Below are 21,860 nucleotides of genomic sequence, written 5' to 3'. Positions count from 1 at the left end.
TGAGGTCAGAGGCAGAGCGGAGTGACCGAGTAGGTATGTACCTTGAGACAAGGTCAGAGATGTAAGGAGAAGTGTTGGTAAGGACTTTGTAAGAGAGGGTAAGGAGCTTGAACTGAATTCTTAAATGGATAGAAAGCCAATTAAGGGATTTACGCAGAGGAGAATCGGAAGAGGTGCAGTGGGAGAGACAGATGAGCCCAGCCGCATCATTCTGTATGGATTGAAGGTCAGAATTGTGAGAGACAGGAAGGCCAGTGACAAGGGGGTTGCAATAGTCGAGATAAGAAATGATGAGTGAATGGACCAGGATTTTGGTTGCATCTTGAGAAGGGACGGATTTTCATGATGTTATTGAGGAGGAAGTGGCAGTATTTGTTGAGGGACTGGACATGTGGGATAAAGCTGATGGCTGAATCAAGGATGACTCCAAGGCAGCAGATATGAGTGACAGGAGAAAGAGTGATATTGTCAACCAAAAGGGAGATATTGGGAGGGATAGCAACATTGGCAGGAGGAAAGATGATGAGCTCGGGTTTGGAGATGTGGAGTTTCAGAAAGTGCTATTACAACCAGGTATATATAGCAGAGAGATACCTAGATACCTTAGTTAGGAAAGCGGGCGGGAGAGAAGTCAGGGGACAAAAGATAGATTTGTGTGTCATCAGCATAGAGGTGGTATTGGAGGCCAAATGATTAAATGACAGCAGACGGCCAAGGGCAGAGCCTTGTGGGGCTCTAATAGAAGGGGGAAGAGTCAGAAGCATATATGCTAAAAGAGTGGCCAGAGAGGTAGGAGCCAAACCTGGAGAGAGGTGTTTTGCAAAGACCTAGGGAGTGAAGGGTGGTGAAGAGAAGAGAATGATCGACGGTGTCAAAAGCAGCAGAGAGGTCGAGGAGTATGAGAAGGCACAAGTGACCTTTGGACTTAGCTGAGAGTAAGTTATTTGTTACTTTAGTGAGGGCAGTTTCAGTTGAGTGAAGGGGTCGAAAGCCAGACTGGAGAGGATCAAAAAGAGAGTGGGAATAGAGAAAGTGGGTCGGATTATTAAAGACAAGTCGTTCGAGAATTTTAGAATCAAAGGGAAGCAGAGATACAGGGCGCTAGTTGGAGAGAGAGGATGAGTCAAGGGAGGGTTTCTTGAGAATATGGCAGAGAAAAGCATGCTTGAAGGGTGAGGGGAAGATACCAGTGGAGAGAGAGAGAGAGAGATGTTAAAGAGGTGACCAAGGTGACAATAGGCATTGGAAGAGAGGGAGTGGAGGAACTTGGAGGGGACAGGATTGAGAAGACAGTCTGTAGAAGAAGGAGGAGAGAAGAGAGAGGATCTCAGGCACAGTTATAGGAGGGTAGGAGCCAAGGGTGGCAGAGTTAGTGATAGAGAGAACAGGTGGGGGGGAGGCAAGTCTGATGAGAACAGATATCATTGTGGATAGTCAATTTTATCTTTAAAGTAGGTGGCAAAGTCAAGAGTGGTGATGGACAGGGGGAAGGAGGTGGGGGAGGACACAGTAGAGAATTAATGATAGCAAAGAGGTGTCAGGGTTTATTGAACAGGGAGGAGATGCCCAGCAAATACACACACTGGGGATTTCTTCATATACCCCAATTGCCGGGGCCAATCGCAGGTTTTATTGATGTGTCCCAATAAACATATGAAAATCATTTTGAAAAATGGGAAGACCCAGATCTCCTTCTATAAATGGCTTTTCTATTTTTCCCTTTCATCCCTCCTCAAATAAACTTATTGCATTGTGATTGTAACATGACTAAAGATTGACTGGGGACATGAATTGAGAGTGTCTGGAATTAATACAATAATCTAATCTAAGATGTTAATTTTGACTGTATTTATTCTACCATATCACTAAATAAATAACAAATTCCATTTAGCCAAGCCATTTAGGATGCGTCAGGATATATGGCACAATGCTTTTTCTTCAATTGTCACCAAAATGACCGAGGGGTGTTTGTTTAGTTAATATAATGAATGAGATTTATTATTCTCCTGGTGTTAATGTTGTCTGTGGTAAGTCTTGTAGGAATGATCCCTACTTGGTCTGAGTCAAAATATCATAAAGTCTATTTGCCAGTACTCTTGCAAACAGCTTAAGATCATTATTCAGGAGGGGAATAGGCCTATAGTTAGAGCAACTTGTGGGGTCTTTCTTAGATTTTGGTATTACAATTATTCTGGAGATAGCAGAAGCTAGGTGGAATTTATTTCCATGCAATATATTATTAAAAATCCTAACCAGCTGAGGGACTCACTTTTGAGAAAATGTTTTGAAATATGCCCCTGGATACCAGTCAGGGCCCAGAGCCTTTGGTGGTTTTTGTATCTTAATGCTAGTTTGATCTCTGCCTTTGAGATGTCTTGATTTAACCTCTGAATGGAAGTTTCACCTATTTTATGTAATCATCACCTATTTATTTATATATCACCACTAATTCCGCAGCGCTGCACAGAGAATTCATTCACATCAGTCCCTGCCCCATTGGAGCTTACAATCTAAATCCCCTAACATACACACACACAGACCAATAGAGACTAAGGGCAATATAATAGCAGCCAATTAACCTACCAGTATGTTTTTGAAGTGTGGGAGGAAACCGGAGGACCGGAGGAAATCCACAGAAACATGGGGAGAGCATACAAACTCCACATAGATAAGGCCATGGTCGGCAATCGAACCCACCAGTGCTGTGAGGCAGAAGTGCTAACCACTAAGCCACTGTGTAATTCACACAATGATAAATACAGCTGAGTTTCCTGAGAGCTGATCGCTATTCGGTGCATTTTGTAGATCATAAACATTTTCATAGATATTTTATGATATTAGTTGTATCATATGCTTGGTTACTTTTTTTTTTATCCCTCACTGCATTAATAGATTGGAAGGCTCTCATTATATTTGCTAAGTGTTCGCTTTATTACCTTTCTCATAAAATGTTTGAAGACACTTTTCTGTCTTCAACAAGGACTTTGCTTCACCTTTTAGTTTGCTCAGTTGTTTCAATGTCCTGTTGGGCTCGCTTGTTTGTAGGCTTGTTATAGTTTTGTATTTAGTAACATAGTTGATGAGCTTGAAAAAAGACACCAGTCCATCAAGTTCAACCTATTTTGGATCTCCTGCGATCCTGCACTTATATTTGAAATTAATCCAGAGTAAGCAACCGCCAATCTGTTTCAATTGTGAAAATCCCCCCAGACTCAATATTGCAGTCCTATTTTTACCCTATATCCACTACTAGCCTTCATTTTAATTAACGGTCGTATCCCTGGATACACCTTTCCGCTAAAAATTTGTCTAACCCTTTCTTAAACATATCTATTGAATCTGCCATCACAACCTTCCCTGGCAATGAATTCCATATCTTGACTGCCCTTACTGTAAAGAACCCCTTCCTTTGCTGGTTGTGAAATTTTCTCTCCTGTAACCTTAGGGGATGACCACATGTCCTGTGTATGGTCCTTGGGGTAAAAAGTTCCCATGAAAGCTCTCTGTATTTACCCCTAATGTATTTGTACATAGTAATCATATCTCCCCTTAGACGCCTCTTTTCTAAAGTAAACATGCCTAAACTGGCTAACCTCATAACTTAATGACTCCATACCTTTTATCAATTTTGTCGCCCTTCTCTGAACCCTTTCTAGTTCCAAATTATCTTTTTTATAGAGTGGTGCCCAGAACTGTACTGCATATTCAAGATAAGGTCTTACCAACGATTTATACAGTGGCAAAATTACACTGTCTTCCCTTGCCTCTATGCCCCTTTTTATGCATGCCAATACTTTGTTTGCCCTTGCAGCTGCTGCTTGACATTGAGCACTATTGCAGTGTTTTAGTTTATTTCCAAGTTTTGTTGCTTTGTGCAGTAGGTAGCATTGATTAGTTCACCTCTAATCACCACTTAGTGTGGTTCCCACACAGTGGGCATATGAGCTTCTTCAGTTAATATCAAAGTCGTCTTGAATTTTGGCAGTTATAGTGTCTCTAAAGAGAGGAATTTTTAATAGAGCCTCTTTCAGCCTCCAAGATGGCCGGTTGCGCAGTGATTCTAATAGGTCACATGTTACCTCTATAATAGAGCTATCTCACTAAGGGTTTGCATGGCCGTCCTAGATAAGGACCGAAATAGGGTGCTGCAACCCGAGTCATATTAATTCTTTAGTATGATCCATGCGAGTAAAAAGTATAATCCTTGGATGAAGGTTTTTGCCGTAATGCAAAACATGAGGCAGATAAAGTAATTTGGTTTGGATTTTTGGATTCGGGAGGAAGAGTTACCTTAGGGGTCCAAATTTTGAGGTGATTCCTTAAAAAACATCCGCGATACTTCAAATAAACTGGATAAAGAAGCCGTAATTAGTAAATTATTTATTTAATAAATTGAAAAATCAATATTTAATCAACTAATTGTCAGACAGTCGAGATATTTGGCAGAAATAGTTGTTTTGACATCCTCTCTTAACTAAAAAAATTTCAAATTAATCTGAGATGGGTGGTGGACATTTCATGTTTTTTTTGGGTGATCTGATGTGGAATGACCCAGGAACAATCTTGAGTGACTTTAGTTTGGTGCATATATACTGGCAAGTACGATTTTTGTAGTTATAATGATGCATCTCCCTTTATTGTCATTTTTAGAATCTAAAACAGTCCATGGTACCATTGCTTGGACCACGATTTCAACTCCTGTAGAAAAATAAAATCACCATGGAGTTTGTTAATGGATGCATATAAACCCTTTGCCATTGATTATATATATATATATATATATATATATATATATATATATAATTATAAACAAACATAGACCAACTTACCAATTTCCTAGACACTGGACAACATATTCAGCATTGGTCACACTGTATAAATAAAAAAAACACAGGTTCAAATACTTTTCATTCCTCCCACAGCCCTAGGTTGATGGACAGAGGACACTCCCAACTCTCTTTATAAAGGAGATCTCTCTGCAGGTATTCTTTTTGATTACTCTCACTGCATTGCTGTTAGCTGTGAAAGAAAGATCCCTTTAAACCAATACAAAACATGCAACTTAAATCACAGTCTATACTATTATTCTGTCACACATATACCCTCCACCTGTTCATCTTTAAACTAGGTGCACTATTATGCGAATATACATTTCCCTTGTAGACAGTCAGCTGAACACCTAACTCCTCTCTTAGAAGCCTGTGGCAAACCACTCCCCCTGTCACACTATATATATATATATATATATATATATATATATATATATATATATACATACACACATACATATACATACACACGTACACTGTATATACTTGTTTCGAGCCCTCAAGTACTGAGAGGCCTCAGGTTTTGGATCTAAATATAGCCAAGGTGTATGTTTGAAGACCTGTATCTTACGGATTGATACAATCCCTTACTGGTAGTGTTTTATAATGGCATCTCACACCAGAGCAAACTAGTATAAACTTTAAGCAAGAATAACAAGTGTACACTGCTAAAACAAAACAAGTTAGTATAACCTCCACAGACCCAACTAAGAACCAAACATATTGGGTACTATAATTGCATAAAAATTAGTTGTCATTTCACAAATTAAGGCACATTAGTTTTATCAGTTCTGCATATCATGTATCCTCTATTGTATAAAGAGGAAAAAATAGGATGATGATACAGAAAACTTGTTTAAAAGCAAAGTTAATAAGTATTTTATAGTGAGAACAAATTTAGATGTGCAGCCTTATTCGCCAAACTACACATGACATTAATTATAACATTTGGGAACTAAATCAAGAACAGATGTAAGACAGTATAGTGTATTTAACTGGGTAAGCTGTATTGGTTGTAGAACAACTTCCATCTTGTCTGATTTCTATATGTACTAATATTCTGAAATGGAAACACCAACTGTATTTGTGTCCATAATCTCATAGATCTCTTCTCTTTGCTACTGTGGATGATGCCAGGTCCTGGAACATTTGAAGTCTGGAGTCTTCTAAAATAAATAAATAAATACGAGAGGTCTTTTGACTTGCTAACTGATCTTTTTTTTTTTCAACGTCTAAAAGAAAAAAGTAGCAGTTTAAGGATCACATCCTTAAACACATTAGGAGGGTCAGAGTGCCTGGGTTTAGAGCCCTATGTGCTCTTTCAAGCCAAATCTGCTGGGCGGTTAAAGATAGCAGTACTGTAAAAAGGTGGACATGGCATGGTGCCAAGGCAATGACATCTATCGACTCTGGTATGTTCCCAATATGGAGGTTATGAAGTCTTTCTTGGTTTACTAGGTCCTCATTCTTCAGTACTCCATGTCCCTGTTTCAGACTGGAATTGTTGATAGAGGTTAGATTTGTTCTCCAGTTCTGTGGTAGACTTAGCCAAGTCACAAACGTCACTCTTCAATTCCCCTACTGCTTTCTGGATTTCAATAGCAGAGGAGTTTTTAAGATCCATAATTAAGGCTTGAATAGTGAGGAGATCTTCCTTTTTAGCAAGCACACTGTCTGAGCCCATATCTGAATCTGAGCGTTTCTTTGCAGAAAAGAGGGGGGAGATATTTTGTAAAATATTGTGTAACTTCTGTAGTACCCTTTCTATTTCTCGCCAACGGTTTCTGCATTTTTGTGTAAGTCAATCTGACTTACAGATCAGTGCTTATAACATTTTGTACCTCTGGGTGAGAGTTAAGCAGATGATCACATTAACTGATTCATGTGCTTTTATTTGTCCCTCCTGGAGCTCAAATGTCCTTACTAGAGATGTTCACTGACCCCCATGTTCTGGTTTTGGATCTGGATTAACTTTGTGTTTCGGATCCAGATTTTTTTCTCAAATCCCTATTTTTTTTGCTAAAATAACATATTTTTGCTTTTTTTCAACCCTACATTATTATTAACATCAATAACACTAAATTCAAGTCATTTGCAGTCAATTTTGACCACCTCACAGGTCACTATATTATTTTCATACACTTTCAAACAAATACAGCAGATTTAGAAGACCAAGTCTGCCAGACCTATTATTAGTATTTCAGAAATGACAATTAGCAATGGGGCTCTCCTGAATGTCACTGGAGACTTTGAAGAACACTGCTACCCATCCTCTTTCTTTTCTACCTATGACGCTGCCCAACTGCACTAGAGACTGCCAAGAACTGTGCTACCCCTTCTGTGAAATGGTGCTGGATCGCCGTGGAGGGTGGTACTTGTAGAATCCAAAGCTCGCGATATCTGACGCCGTAACGATGACGTTTTGCTTCGTTTTCCGGTACTCGGATCTGCTAAGTTCGGGTGTGTTCAGTTCTCGGGGAACCGAGCCTGAGCATCTCTAGTCCTTACCTAGGGTGTTGGCATTAACTTACATGTCTTTTTCATAATATCCACTAGAGGTCAGTGGATAATGTGATTTGAAACACAATGAGGTAGAATATGTGGAAAACAGATTTGTCTCACTATCTTCCTCTTAACTATCGATATGGAAGTTGATGGTTGAGATATCAAAATTAAAAAATTCTCTTTGAAATTTCTTTTAGCTTATTGTTGTTCGGAGAATTAGTGAGGGTTATTGAGCCTTACTCAGAGTGGAACACAAGTCTAACAAGATGCATCCAGGGTTGAATGAGTATAAGAAGCAGATGTGTCCGCTTGATAACAGAAAACAACCTCTGACATTTACGTCCAACTTGCAAACACAATTGCTATGAAGCATCATTTAAAATTAAGTAATCTAGTTAACACAACAGGAACATCTTCCCGACATGCGTACAAAAATGTTTTGTTTTGTTTTTTTTAAATCTTTGCTACAACGTGCACTAATCGTAATCTATGGCTGAGCACCTACTAAAGTCTCAATAGGCATCTGCAAATCATTGACAAACCTCTAATTACAAGCGGTTCACTAGTTCGGGTGTTCGTCATCATCCTCCTCTACATACACCGGCCCCTGACCACTACCCACAAATAAAGCAGCTTTTTCAGCCATTATCTGCAACTGCCTCCCAGTCTAAATCCACATGCAATTGCTCTAAAACAGCCTTACTGTACAATTGCCTTGTTAGAACACCCCTTCCCTTCCCCCGTCACACCTCTTCAGGTGTAAGGCGTGGTAGGTGCTAAGAAATCACAGGTCTGAATAGCCATAGCTGCGTAAATCACTTTGAGCATGTGCAGTGTGGAGAAATGCAAATATACGCTACGCAAACGGGAGTAGGTCTCACTATGAATCAGGCCCACTGTCTGTACACTTCTACTAGACAAGCTGTGGTCAGTGTATGTCTGTTTAAGATCTCCAAACTTCCACAAATCTTAGCGCTGCAATATGATTCAGCTCTCAGGCTGATTGTGTAGGTCTGAACTCCACATTTAAATGAGCTTATTACCTCGTCCCATGTTGTTAAGATGCCTTCAAATGGGATCAAGTCAGAGCTGGTCCTATAACAGCGTACTTGGCTGCACCACTTACATACACAAAAGGGGTATATTTACTAAGCAGCAGTTCAGACGAACGGCCGATTCTCAGCACTTTGCAGTCATTTATTAAAATGGCAATTTTATTAAACATACAGCCCACTGAGTTGCTGAGTGCTGAGGGTGCCAGGAGGGTGATTGGGCCTTTTGTTGTATAATGGCCGGTATCCGGGACTGTAGCAGTCACAGTTACTATCTCTCATCGTTGCAATCTCTAAACTAAATTTCATTACTCCAGAAGGGTATTTCATAGAGAGACAAAAGCTCACAAGTGCGTGTGTACAAGCTGTTTAACAAATAGACAAGGAACATGTACAAAGGAAAGGAAAGTAGAGAAAGTCTTATTATGCATCATCCATCTCGTTAAATAAAACTTTGGGTGCCGGCTTCTGCATTCCATCCCATAAATAAATGATTCTTGTAAACGGCTAACTCACCTCCGTCTATCCATCAGAACAGAACACAGGTCAATAAAGAACACCCTCATACGTATACACTTTAACGTAACAAAAATCTAAAAATATTTTTTTGCTCTATTTTAATTAAGACAGTATAATAACTCATAAGAAATCTGTTTATTTACAAGTTTGCAGTAAGATACAAAAGTTTTTTTTCATGGCACACGGGTAAATATGTAAGGGATAGCACGCAGAATGTGGCTCCCTAGTAGGAGTGTTAATACAACCACCAGCATGAGGTCAGTCTGTTGGGAGTAAATAGACACCAGTTGGAAAGCTGCCGCTTGTGTTTGGCCCAGACATTAAGGGGTTGGGGGGGGGGGGGGGGGGAGAAGGGAATTCATGTCCCGTAGGAACCTTGTGCCCCTAAATCTGAAATGTTATTATTGCGTAAACAAGGAATTCTCATAGATAATAGTTAATACAGAATACATCATATCACAATTGCTCCTATGTAAAACAACAACGTTGGACAGTTTATTTAATATTGCGCACAATTCTACGGCAGTGGTTTGTTTTCATCTCTGCAAGGGCTTGTTCCAGTTCCTGGATGATATGGATTAATGTGGCTGGGTCTGTCTGTAATACGCTGGTCTTGAGATCATCATTCTGCTTCAGATGGAGTTTCATTGTAACCGTGGGTTTCACCTGGTGCCTCCGGCTTCTGCTGGCAAGCTACATGTGGGCAGGTATACAGGATTGTGTGTTAGAGTCGGTCTACACAGTCATTCTTATGCCTCATATTTCAGAGAACTATACTGCTCCCTAGTGGTCTCTTATGGCAGCACCCAAATGGTGAAATAAAAAGTAAATCACCTTTGGCCCAATGACAAGTATGCATTTGTGGGAAAAAAAAAAATCTATAACATTTATTAGTGTGGTTGTGATTTCATACAGTTGTCAACTTGTAAAGAAAAATTACTACAGTTAGATAATGAAGTGGATTAGATGACTTTCTGAATTCAGATAGGTGCAGAATAAAAGACGGTCAATGTTAGAGCAACAATGCATGAACATAGGGATGTTGCTGAATTAATATCAGCAATACAAACACTTTTTATAGATTAGAGATAAGAATCAAAATACAATCATCATTCTTTGGGACACAAGAGCTCTAATACCAATATTGTACTTAGATGCAAGATTTACACTGAACAACAAAAATTATGCACTTCCTTTCATGGTCTATCTTGCACTAGACAGATAATAACTTATTGTCGATTGGTTGTTGTGGTTTAGAGCAGGTTTTCACCTAAATAGTAACACTACTACTTATGTACTTAATACAGAGCAAAGCAGATTTCTCAATTCAGTACTTTTAAAACCAAACCATGGTAAAGGACATACAAGTATAAACCATGTTCTGTCTACGTTTCTCTCTTACAAATGTGCTCTTCAAAAAATGAAGGGTCAGAGAACATGTGTGTATCAAGTTTTTAAACCATTTTACTACTATGGGTATGATACATGTGCCCCTTTCATGAAATGGAAGTATTAAAGGGGTTGTCCACTTCTGGACAAATCCTTCCTCCTTAATTTATGCCCCTTCATTTCAGTAACATGGTGTCAGGCTAACAGGGATGAAAGCTTACAGGAGCAAGACATGCACAAGGCAGGAGACACTTCACAACTGGAAGACTCTGTAAGATACAGGAGATTCAAACCTCTATTGACAGGAGGAGTGTGAATGAAGGTAGCATGATTGGAAGGGACCGGCGCCTAGAGAATGTCTGTAAGGCCCCGGCGCCTAGAGAATGTCTGGAAGGCCCCGGCGCCTAGAGAATGTCTGGAAGGCCCCGGCGCATAGAGAATGTCTGGAAGGCCCCGGCGCATAGAGAATGTCTGGAAGGCCCCGGCGCATAGAGAATGTCTGGAAGGCCCCGGCGCATAGAGAATGTCTGGAAGGGAACGGCACCTATTCCCTTCAACAAAAGTTTAAATCCCCCAGATGGCAGAGTCCGTCAGTATTGACATTTCTCCTCTCTTACCAAGGCACTATCTGAACCTGGATTTTAGGGTTACCAAAGGATAAATACTCACTGAGCTACATGCGCTACATGGAAAGACAATACGCCAATGTGATAAGGGTATCTCAAACTGTTTTGTGGTATGTCCCCAATTGTAAAGCGCTACGGAATATGTTGGCGCTATATAAATAAATGATGATGATGATGTCTCTAAAGGATTGTGAACATACACCGATCAACCACAACATTAAAACCACTGACAGGTGAAGTAAATAACATTATCTTGTTACAATGGCACCTGTCAGTGGGATATATTAGGCAGCAAGTGAACAGCCAGTTCTTGAAGTTGAGGATCATGGGTTCCCAAAGCTCAATGATGTGTGTGTGAAGCGATGGCTAGCCTGTCTGGTCCTATCCCACAGAAGAGCTACTGTAGCACAAATTGCTGAAAAAGATAATGCTGGCTATGATAGAGAAGTGACCGGTCAGAGTGTCCATGCTGGCCCTTGTCCACCACTGAAAGCGCCTACAATAGCGACGTGAGTGGCAGAACTGGACCATGGAAGAAGGTGGTCTGGTCTGATGAATCACAACTTCTTTTACATCATGTGGACAGCAGAGTGCATGTGCGTCATTTACCTGTGGATGAGGTGGCACCAGGATGCACTATAGGAAGAAGGAAAGCAGGCAGAGGCAGTGTGATGCTCTGGGCAATGTTTTTCTGGGGTCCTGGCATTCAATTGGATGTTACTTTGACACATACCACCTCCCTAAACATAATTGCAGACCAAGTACACCCCTTCATGGCAACAGTATTCCCTGATGGCAGTGGCCTCTTTCAGCAGGATAATTTGCCCTGCCACACTGTAAATATTGTTCAGGAATGGTTTAAGGAACATGACAAAGAGTTCAAGGTGTTGACTTGCCCTCCAAATTCTCCAGATCTCAATTCGATTGAGCATCTGTGGGAAGTGCGGGAAAAAGAAACCCGAGCCATGGAGGCCCCACCTCACAACTTACTGGACTTAAAGGATCTGCTGCTAAGATCTTGGTGGCAGATACCACAGGACACCTTCAGAAGTCTTGTGGAGTCCATGCCTCGATGGGTTATAGCTGATTTGGCGACATGAGGGGGACCTACACAATATGAGGCAGATTGTTTTAATGTTGTGGCTCATTGGTGTATGTTGTAGCTCGACTGAAATTCACTTATGAGATAGTAATATATGAATATGACTTATTTACATGTACCAGATTCATAGGTGCTGCACGTTAAGCTGGCAAAGTTATTGGACTGCCCAAGTATTGGACAGTGTGCAACTAGGTTGTTTATGAAGACTAACAGAAATCTACATTTTTAACTAAGCAAACAACTGTAATGTGAATCATTTGACAAATCCAAAACAAATGAGTATGCTCATGTGCACCTATACACTAGAGCATGTTCAAGTACCTGGACATCCAGGCGCCACTCCAGATTATGGTAATTGGGAAGGTTTGGTTCCAGCTCACTGAGTATTTGGCGGATCTCTTTCCTGTTATCCAGATAAAGCTGGAGAAGAACTTTATTCAGATCTTCAGGAAATCCCAATACAAGCACAGAGTCTTGGAAATCTATGTCAGAGACCTGCAGATAAGGGTGACATTTCCATGAAGACAACCAGGGCCAATCAGGAAGCTGATAAGCAGAAGGTCAGGTCACTCACCATAAGCTTGGAACTTTCTGCCAGAAGATACGTGAGCCCCTCCACAGCCTGCTGAATGGTGGTACTGCTAACCTCCAGCTTCCCTACACACAAGAAAAGGGAGAAACATGTGTTAGAGGTTAAATAAATCAATTACAAAACATGCTTTAATAGGAATTGAACTGCTTATAGAAACTGCAGTGTCATCTCTAATGCACTACTTATTCCATCTAATTTATCACCCCTGGGTGTAAAATACACAGCTCTATCCATGTGCCTACAGTTTGCCTTTTGCAGCGATATCCAATAAATAAATAAATAAAAATAAGGCAAGTAGTGAGTATTCTACAATTGTAATAATAGCTTGGGCACTGTGCGCTCTTCACCTGTGAAGTTATAGCCAATATTTCACTTGACCTTTGCAAATGAAGCATCAATAAACAGCACTCTGTATTAGGTAGGACTGTACCCAGAGATCTGCTCTGTACCGTATCCAGGGGGAAATAAAATAAATGCTGCCTGGATGATAAAAGGGCTTCCCTGGAAAGCACAGTACAAAAATAAATAAATAATATATGTAGTAAAAATTGCAAACAACCCCTTTAAGTGTTGTTATTGATCATGAAAAAAGTAGACAAATATAAAACAGTTTTTTAATATTATTTTATTATCAATTGGACATATAAATTCAAAGCTCGCCACATAAGCTAATAAGGAGCATTATCACTGTTATTTTTTGCTGGAGACTGGCCAAACCTTAAGTTCTCTATATTACACGCTACCCGGTGCTGTGGTGGATTTTACAGTGCTTTGTGTATGCACAGCACATAGATAAATGTAGTAGGCAACATGACTACTACTCTCTATGCCAGGGGTGGGCAAACCAGTCCTCAAGGGCCATATAACAGTTCATGTTTTTAGGATTTCTGTCTGTAGAAACAGCTGGGATAATTACTGACCCAGCCAAATAGATTAACTCAGCTGTGCATGATTAAAGAAATCCTAAAAACATGAACTGTTATATGGCCCTTGAGGACTGGTTTGCCCACCCCTGCTCTATGCCAATGCACAGCCTCAGTTCACACTACACTGCACATTACAGTACAACAAGCTGGAACGCTGGGTAAAACACTAACACCGCTGCCTGTGCGTGGCCATAGAGATCACTGATCCTAGTGCAGTGTCTGTGCATTGTATATGCAGTCAGCAAAGTAAAATCCCACGGCAACGCAGCACACTGCAGTGTCTCAACATAGAGAACAATAATTCTATTACAGACTGCTAGGTCACACAGGAAGTGTACATTATAGATGTTATTCTGCCATCTAGCTATTGACAGATTTCAATGATCACATTTTTATATCACTTACTTGCAGCTCCTTCGTAGACTTTAGGATTTGCACCTTTCCTTAAAAATTCCACAGCAATTCGGCCAAACTCTCCAACAACTGAAAATATCAACAAATAATATTTCAGTTCTTGTGGCATAGTAGCTGAAGGACATATGTAACAATCACCAAATTAAAAAGTGTAATATGTTTGAATATTGGCTGCAAAATATTTAGAATGGAAAATGTGCAAATCTGTTTTTCCCGTTGCAACAGTGTTTGATGCATAGTAGTAAGTGAAGACACAGCCTGTATTTCTAAACCAAACATTTATTTTTACATTTTTCTATAATTGTGTTTTTTACATTGCAAACTAAAAGCATTCATATCAACAGTCATGGATGTGTGTTAGACTGGTGCAGGAAGGTTACACAAGATGTAAATCACAAAATCCAAACACTTTTTGGGCCTCAAATACAGTGGAACGCAGTTTTTGCAGGGAGGACAGACACAATAATTGTCATCTTTTTTATTTTATAATTGCGGTTTTACGTATGTATTTTGAGTTGCACAAACCTTAAGATGCTGGAAACACTGCTTAGAATAAATAACTGTGTGCATTTACTCAGTGCTCCAGTAGGGGCTGCTGTGACCCAGAATGGACTCTGTGTTGTTAGGAAGCCACTCCTCCGGTCCAGAGTCTGGGGAACACAATATGGCAGCGCCAGAAATCACCTTACCTGGTGGTGTAGTGGGCACTGTTGCAGTGAGTCCCCAGCAGTGTTTGGCTGCTGGTCCCTTTACCCTGAGATTGAGGACCGGAGTGTGGCACCTATGGACAGACGTCCTTTCAGACTCTTTAGAAGTGTCCTAATAGTGAGCTCCGACTGTCGACTCTTTCAGGCTGCATCTTTGGGATCTAACTCCCAACTGCTGGAGCTAAATTCAGCTTGGAGGTGGGAAACAAGCATGGGAAGTTTTGGCATAGATATACCAGCCGAGACTGAGGTCTAAGTGGTGCTAGTGATGAGAGTGGGGGGGGAGCCTCAAGTTCTGTTTGCATGTCGACAGGGGTACAGAGACCCACTCTGCCACTATAGGTAAAGTAAGATGTCCAGGAGACCATCATGGAGAGATAAAGGAGTCAGTCTAGATTGGTCTACACACCCACCGATGCATGTATTGGCTAATTGAGCCAATAATTGCAATAACTATTAGATCCTACAATTTCATGTGTCCCTGCACTGCTATGTTCCTGTGACCAACAGATTAAAGATCACACCTTAGTCCTTCCCCCAGTTAACCGTGGTTGAGCCCAGCATTCCTGAGTACTGCTCAGCCAGTTACCCAGCTTCTGTTTGGAGGACCTGGAGGGGCATGGAACATTGAGATACTGGAGCCAAATGGGGATAGGAGGCTGTGGAGGACTATGCAGTCTGGTTTCTGTAGCCAATATGAGGGAATAATCCCCTCCTTGTCACCAGATCCTTATAATTCCACTTCTTGGCCTCAATCTCCTATTAAAGCCTCATAATCAATGTGAACTTGCAGCCTCACTCAGTTACCTCACCCTCTTTATCACCTAGAACCTAATCCCCAACTAATCCCTCCATGTTACACAGGCCTCAGATGCTCTTTGATGTCCCAGAAGGTCATTACCCAGTCCCTTCCTCCCAATGTTGCTATATTTGTGTCATGCATTGTGCCAAAGTATAAGTGATATGAAATATTGAGTGATGGCTCATGCCAGAGTGTAATTTGCATGGCACACCAATTCTCATGCAAATTTGTGCAATATATTATCAGACAACCAAGACATCATGGAGCCATGTTTGTGTGACCATGAAAAAATAGTACATATTTGCATCAGAATTGGTGCATAAATCCCAGTTCCTACAAGCTACATATCGTACTGTGTGACCAACCAGCAGCTCGAGACAAGTTCAAGCAATCGACAAGGTGTTTACACACATCCTTGATAAAGTTTAGCAGAGTGAAACGCGCGTCGGCGTTACACGCGCTATTTCTCCTCTGCTTATACTAGCCTATATATACTTATAACTTTTGGATGCTTTAGGGATTTATAATATCCGATACTAACTGTCTCCTATATTGGCTATCTACACAGAAGTAGATTTCTCTAGCATATTATACCAACACAATAGCTGCCGCTATATGGAGCTTATTATGGTCTCCTCCTGAAAGATCAGCAGCTTTGTATTCTCATTAGACCATATTCTAATAATTTAATAAATCATATATTAATCTTATATAAGATTGTTTTGAGGATCTCATAAGTCACATATCCAGCTTATATGTGAATATTGTGGAATGAAATTCATTTATATAGCAGGGACACTAGATTTAACTACATAAGATAACAGCATTTTTTGCTGAGGGTTTCTCTCCTCTCTACATATATTTAATCTACTGATACAGTCTAACTTGGGAGAGATATGCCCCTTTATATGTAGTTATTATTACGTCTTTAGTTCTATTTCACTTCTGGTACACTTGGGTAGATAACCTTTATCTCATTTAGTACCCAGTGTATGCATCTAGGTAGAGAACCTATGATAGTTCTCTATCCCATTTAGCATCCAGTATATATACTCTATATAAATCATCTAGTGGAGGAACAGCGCGTTCTGATAGTTTATCTATCGGTTTTATCAGTTATTCATTTCTGGTTCATTTTGTCATATACTTGTTTTTAATATTTCACTACTTCTAATTTTCTATTAAGCGATATAATTTTTAATTGAAATTAATACAATTTTGATATGTTTTAATATAATTCCACTATCCTATGAGTGCCCCATGACACATAAGGTGTTTTTCAGGTTCTCTCACACATCCATACAGGTCAGTTATCTCCCCAGCACCTATTTCTCAGGTGCTCCACCCGGCGCATGGAGCCCAACAGAATCCTATTATAATGGAATAAACCATTGTTTCTCCTATTGGAACAGGCACTATGTGAGCACTACAGCCAGCAATGTGTGTTAGACCACTGAGCACCAGTCTGACCAGTCCTGACATGTATGGGCAATAACATCCAACAGTTTTTCAATATTATTGCAAAGTATTACAACTCCCGGCAACATTTCCTGGGGAGAACACTGCACGTATTGCATTTTCTGCTTGTTATGTGTCATATCAATGTTGTTTTGTTAAGTGACATCATATGTGCACAACCCAATCGCTGGCCACTTCCTCTTGCAGTCAGTGCATAAGATACACTGTGACTGGCAATTTGAGTGTAAGTACTGGGGAGAAAAAGTATTATGCGTCTGTGAGCCCTGTATAGACTTGACTCAGATGTGCCCACAAGCTACTAGCGAACATCCACTCTCTTCCCAGTACCGGCACTATTTTGTCATTCACCACACTCCTCTGACTGCACAAGGAAGTTCATAGTGACGGACATGTGTGACCTTTCCACTTTCAGTCAGTCTGAGACAAGCACAGTTACAGTGAGAGCAGAGGTACTGCAAAATTAGGGGAAGTATGCTGGATACAAGGACACAGACCACATAAACATAACCTAGCTCACTACAAAAGGGTGCGTTTGTGCAAAAGTAATATTTAAAACCTCCCCTGACCACCATGAATTTTGCAAACAGAACAGGTTCTTGCCCTGTAGATGGAAGAGCAGCACAGAATCCTCACATATTACACTGTGCACACCGCTCTCTAAACTAACACATCACTAAATTCCTCACATTACACGATATGCCTCACTGTGTACAAGTTCTTACACATACCATTATACTCACAGTGTATACAAAAGTGTCCTGTACCAACACCCCTATACATGCAATGAACACTACAGAATAAACTATTGTCAACCCCAAGTTTTAAAAAAAATTTCCTGGAAATTGTTGTCCCTCAAAATGTTACTGTTTTTCAGAATTGACCAGAAGTCAAGAGTACAGTTCCTTTTTGTATTTGTATTCTTAATGCAGTTTTTACTATCTATTCTTATGCTCTGGGCTTTACAAATCAATATTAATTGAATAGGAGTATTTACACTGCAAAAGACTAAGGGCTAGATTAACTAAAATGTGGGTTTGAAAAAGTGGAGATGTTGCCTATAGCAACCAATCAAATTCTAGCTATCATTTATTTAGTGCATTCTACAAAATGACAGCTAGAATCTGATTGGTTGCTATAGGCAACATCTCCACTTTTTCAAACACGCAGTTTAGTAAATATACCCCTAAGTCTATAAAGCCATCATGATGGGTAATGTAGTACCTAATCTCCCACACACACATATGCACAGTCACGCTCCATGTACATACATCATGACAGGTAATGTAGTACCTAATCTCTCACAAACACAGTCAAGCTCCATGTAGTTACATCATGACAGGTAATGTAGTACCTAATCTCCCACACACACATATGCACAGTCACGCTCCATGTTCTTACATCATGACGGGTAACGTAGTACCTAATCTCCCACACACACATATGCACAGTCACGCTCCATGTACTTACATCATGACGGGTAATGTAGTACCTAATCTCCCACACACACATATGCACAGTCACGCTCCATGTACTTACATCATGACAGGTAATGTAGTACCTAATCTCTCACACACACAGTCACGCTCCATGTACTTACATCATGACAGGTAATGTAGTACCTAATCTCTCACACACACAGTCACGCTCCATGTACTTACATCATGACAGGTAATGTAGTACCTAATCTCTCACACACACAGTCACGCTCCATGTACTTACACCATGACAGGTAATGTAGTACCTGATCTTCCACACTCACACATACATACACAGTCACGCTCCATGTACTTACACAGCAAGTTATCCCTGGAAATTATTTTACAATGTTGGTAAGTATGATATAGCCCTTGTCCTATTATAACATCTCTTCAAACACCACATAATCCTCACATATTACAATACCATGTTGATTATTGTGGACATCGCTAACATAGCAACTATCAGTCAAAACTCTAAAATTTGGTTTACTAAAAATAAAAACAAGCAACCCAAACATTGTGGGGGATACTGCCTCCCCCATCTTCAGTGGACAACATAGTAAGGGGGGTATTCAATTGTTGCTTTTAACGCGCTAAAACAAAAAAAAAACAAGCGCTCTAAAAATATTAGCGTTAATACGGTAATTACTCGCTAAATATCATCTCGCAGCTCCCTGAAATTCAGCGAGTAAACTACCGTATTAACGGTATTTACGCGCATATTACCGTATAAACTGTAATATTTTTAGAGCGCTCGTTTTTTTTTTGTTTTAGCGCGTTAAAAGCATCAATTGAATACCCCCCTAAGTGTGGAAATAAGCAAACATAAATATTAAACATGAGTTAGTTATAACATTCTGAATCTGGAGTCCCACCAGTCTCATTCACAGTCAGGTATGTGACACCCACACACACACTACATTGTGTTTTCACTCGTTACATCTCCAAGCAGATATTTTCACCAGTTTATTTAGAACCCACATTATAATTGTACTACCCACACAACTGCCCCAATTTCCACTCTGAGCCACACTCGTTCCTCTTGCTTCAGCTGTTCCCTCTTCCAACTAGAATGTAAGCTCACAAGCAGAGCCCTCTTTACCCTTTGTATTCATGCCTGCATTTATTACGTCACAAAACCATTGCACTGTCAGACTGTTCCCAATGGCCTAACTTCCTATATGTCATCACTACGATTAGGTCATGCAAACGATAGGTCAGTTTACTTATACTGTCTCTCTTTTTCCACAAACAACAAGTCTGCTTGTTTTTGAATGCTGCATTTTTCCAGCCAGAAAAATGTGACACACTGCAATAAGAGTGAAATACTGTTCACCAACTGATATGCCACATACATGACTGGATTTATTAACTCCGGTACCTCATACCCATTTCTATGCTTCTATAGAAGACAGATCACAGAGTCAAGTATCATTGTTTTCAGGTCCATCACACTTATTCACCTAGCAAATGACACTGTGCATTATCATTTACATAGTTTACATCTTTAAACGTCACAACAATTATCCCAACACACGGAACAGGCACAGTCCCCACCATGGTTACTTAATTTGGTAATAGTGTACTTTTTTTGTTTTTTTACATTTTAACTAACTTATAAATCATAGTAGGAATTGCATCGGACATGCAATAAACCCAAAATTATATTGCAGGAGGGCATTTGGGGGTGGGGGCAGGATACCTGTTGCCCAGGACTTCCCCCTTGCACTTGAGAAAGAGCAGGGAGACCCCACAAAGTCCCCTGGATCCAGCAATGCACAATACTGCAACTCTGTGCATTGTGTGCGCCAGTAGATCTTGAAGCGTGATCGTCTAGCATCTCCCTATAACGGTCACTGTCCACATCCAACCATAAGTGACATTATGTCACTCAGTGTTTTAGGTGCCCCCTACCCTGTGGTCTAAATGGGGGTGTACACAGCGGTAAATCATACTGTGACTTCTCCTACTGCTTTAATTGTAAAGCTATCCATTCACTTTTCCATGCCGCCATTTCTAAATTACCACCTCCACCACTGCCAATACCAATAAGCACCCTGGGCAATGCACCCGTCTAGGTTCCCCTGTGGTAGCACCAGCCCTGGCTGGCAGGTATGGTGACAGTTCTTGGAGACAGGAGAAGGGTACGAAACCAGTGACTTTAGGTAGTCCAGCAGTGGGTAGGGATGGAGCCTTGCTCCAGTGGAAGGGATAACACTCATACAGAATGTACGACTACCCACACACTGATGGTCACATGACTTTAGGTAGTCTAGCAGTTGGTAGAGAGGGAGCCTTGCTCCAGTGGAAGGGGTAACACTCATACAGAATGTACCACTACCCACACACTGATGGTCACATGAATTTAGGGAGTCCAGCAGTGGGTAGAGAGGAGCCTTGCTCCAGTGGAAGGGATAACACTCATACAGAATGTACCACTACCCACACACTGATAGTCACATAGCGGAGAGCAGCGCATCCCAGCATCCAGTCACGTGACTCACCTGCACTCTCCACCTGGGTGAGGATCCGCAGATGTTCGCGGTGATCATCACTCAGCACCAGCAGCATAGTGTCAGATCCCAGGGCACAAATACAGAAGTGACAGCCAAGACAGTGTCATCACATGACCGCTGTAATGTGTGCACCGAGCCGAGGACTCCGGCAGGAAACAGACACGGGGATCATTGATTCCATTTACTCTTCCTGATAGACGCCATCTGGTGGCAGCTCTCTGTAATGAACAGTTAAAAACGTTTTTTCCTGCTCCAAAGTGAAGTATAAGAACACATTTATTACAACTTCGAAGACATCGGTGTTTAATCATTTGGTAAAACAGGTACAATAGCAATGCCAATTTGGCTATTAATTAATTATACTTGAGATACTTGATAATTGATAAGTGCTTGGAAATTTTCTGCATAGAAATTGAAAAAGGGCTGTAAAGCTATATACTGTATATTGTATAGATGAAGTCAGAGGTAACACTATTATTTCAAACAAAGATAAACAAATATCTTACATAGTTGTCAAAAGGCCCTATTTTTTCGAGACAGTACCAAGTTTTAAAGATTTGCCCTTTAATATGTCCTTGTTTTTCAGGTTTGACTAAATACAAAATACAATTAGTCCTTCTGCATGTTAGATGCAAATCTCATAATCTGTTCTTATCCTCTAAACCTTATAATATAGATGTCAACATTGGATAGTAATCCCACTTATTAGACCCAAACCCCCCCAAACTTCTACCCTTCTACTACCACTACTACTCCTACCCTTCTACTACTATTAATACTACTTCTACCCTTCTAATACTACATCTACCCTTCTACTACTACTACTTCTATCCTTCTACTACTATACTACTACTACTTCTACCCTTATACTACTACTTCTACCCTTATACTACTACTACTACTTCTACCCTTATATTACTACTA

The 21,860-nt window shown here is 40.5% G+C and overlaps 1 protein-coding gene across 1 annotated transcript; it reads right to left on the bottom strand.

The window, feature by feature from the left end:
- Window positions 1-9,025: 9,025 nt before the first annotated feature.
- Window positions 9,026-21,090, bottom strand: COMMD2 (COMM domain containing 2). The gene is made up of 5 exons (XM_075201887.1): window positions 20,925-21,090; window positions 13,946-14,023; window positions 12,597-12,679; window positions 12,344-12,517; window positions 9,026-9,598 (listed from the first exon to the last, which is right to left on the bottom strand). The coding sequence occupies exons 1-5, from the start codon at window positions 20,989-20,991 to the stop codon at window positions 9,401-9,403; spliced, it is 600 nt and encodes a 199-aa protein (XP_075057988.1). The 5' UTR covers window positions 20,992-21,090; the 3' UTR covers window positions 9,026-9,400.
- Between the last annotated feature and the right edge of the window lie 770 nt (window positions 21,091-21,860).

This window comes from Mixophyes fleayi, chromosome 3 (genome assembly GCF_038048845.1).
Source record: "Mixophyes fleayi isolate aMixFle1 chromosome 3, aMixFle1.hap1, whole genome shotgun sequence".
Taxonomy (NCBI): domain Eukaryota; kingdom Metazoa; phylum Chordata; class Amphibia; order Anura; family Limnodynastidae; genus Mixophyes; species Mixophyes fleayi.
The sequence above is the reverse complement of the archived record's forward strand: the minus strand, read 5'-3'. Positions and strand labels throughout refer to the sequence as shown.

What these genes read in the sequence shown, in the direction of transcription:
- COMMD2 (XM_075201887.1), bottom strand. Translation starts at nt 20,991, where the DNA reads ATGCTGCTGGTGCTGAGTGATGATCACCGCGAACATCTGCGGATCCTC. An exon ending in AGTCTACGAAGGAGCTGCAA is followed by an intron (nt 12,680 to 13,945) that starts GTAAGTGATATA and finishes TCTTGTGTGTAG; the next exon opens with GGAAGCTGGAGGTTAGCAGT. An exon ending in CAGAAAGTTCCAAGCTTATG is followed by an intron (nt 12,518 to 12,596) that starts GTGAGTGACCTG and finishes CCTTATCTGCAG; the next exon opens with GTCTCTGACATAGATTTCCA.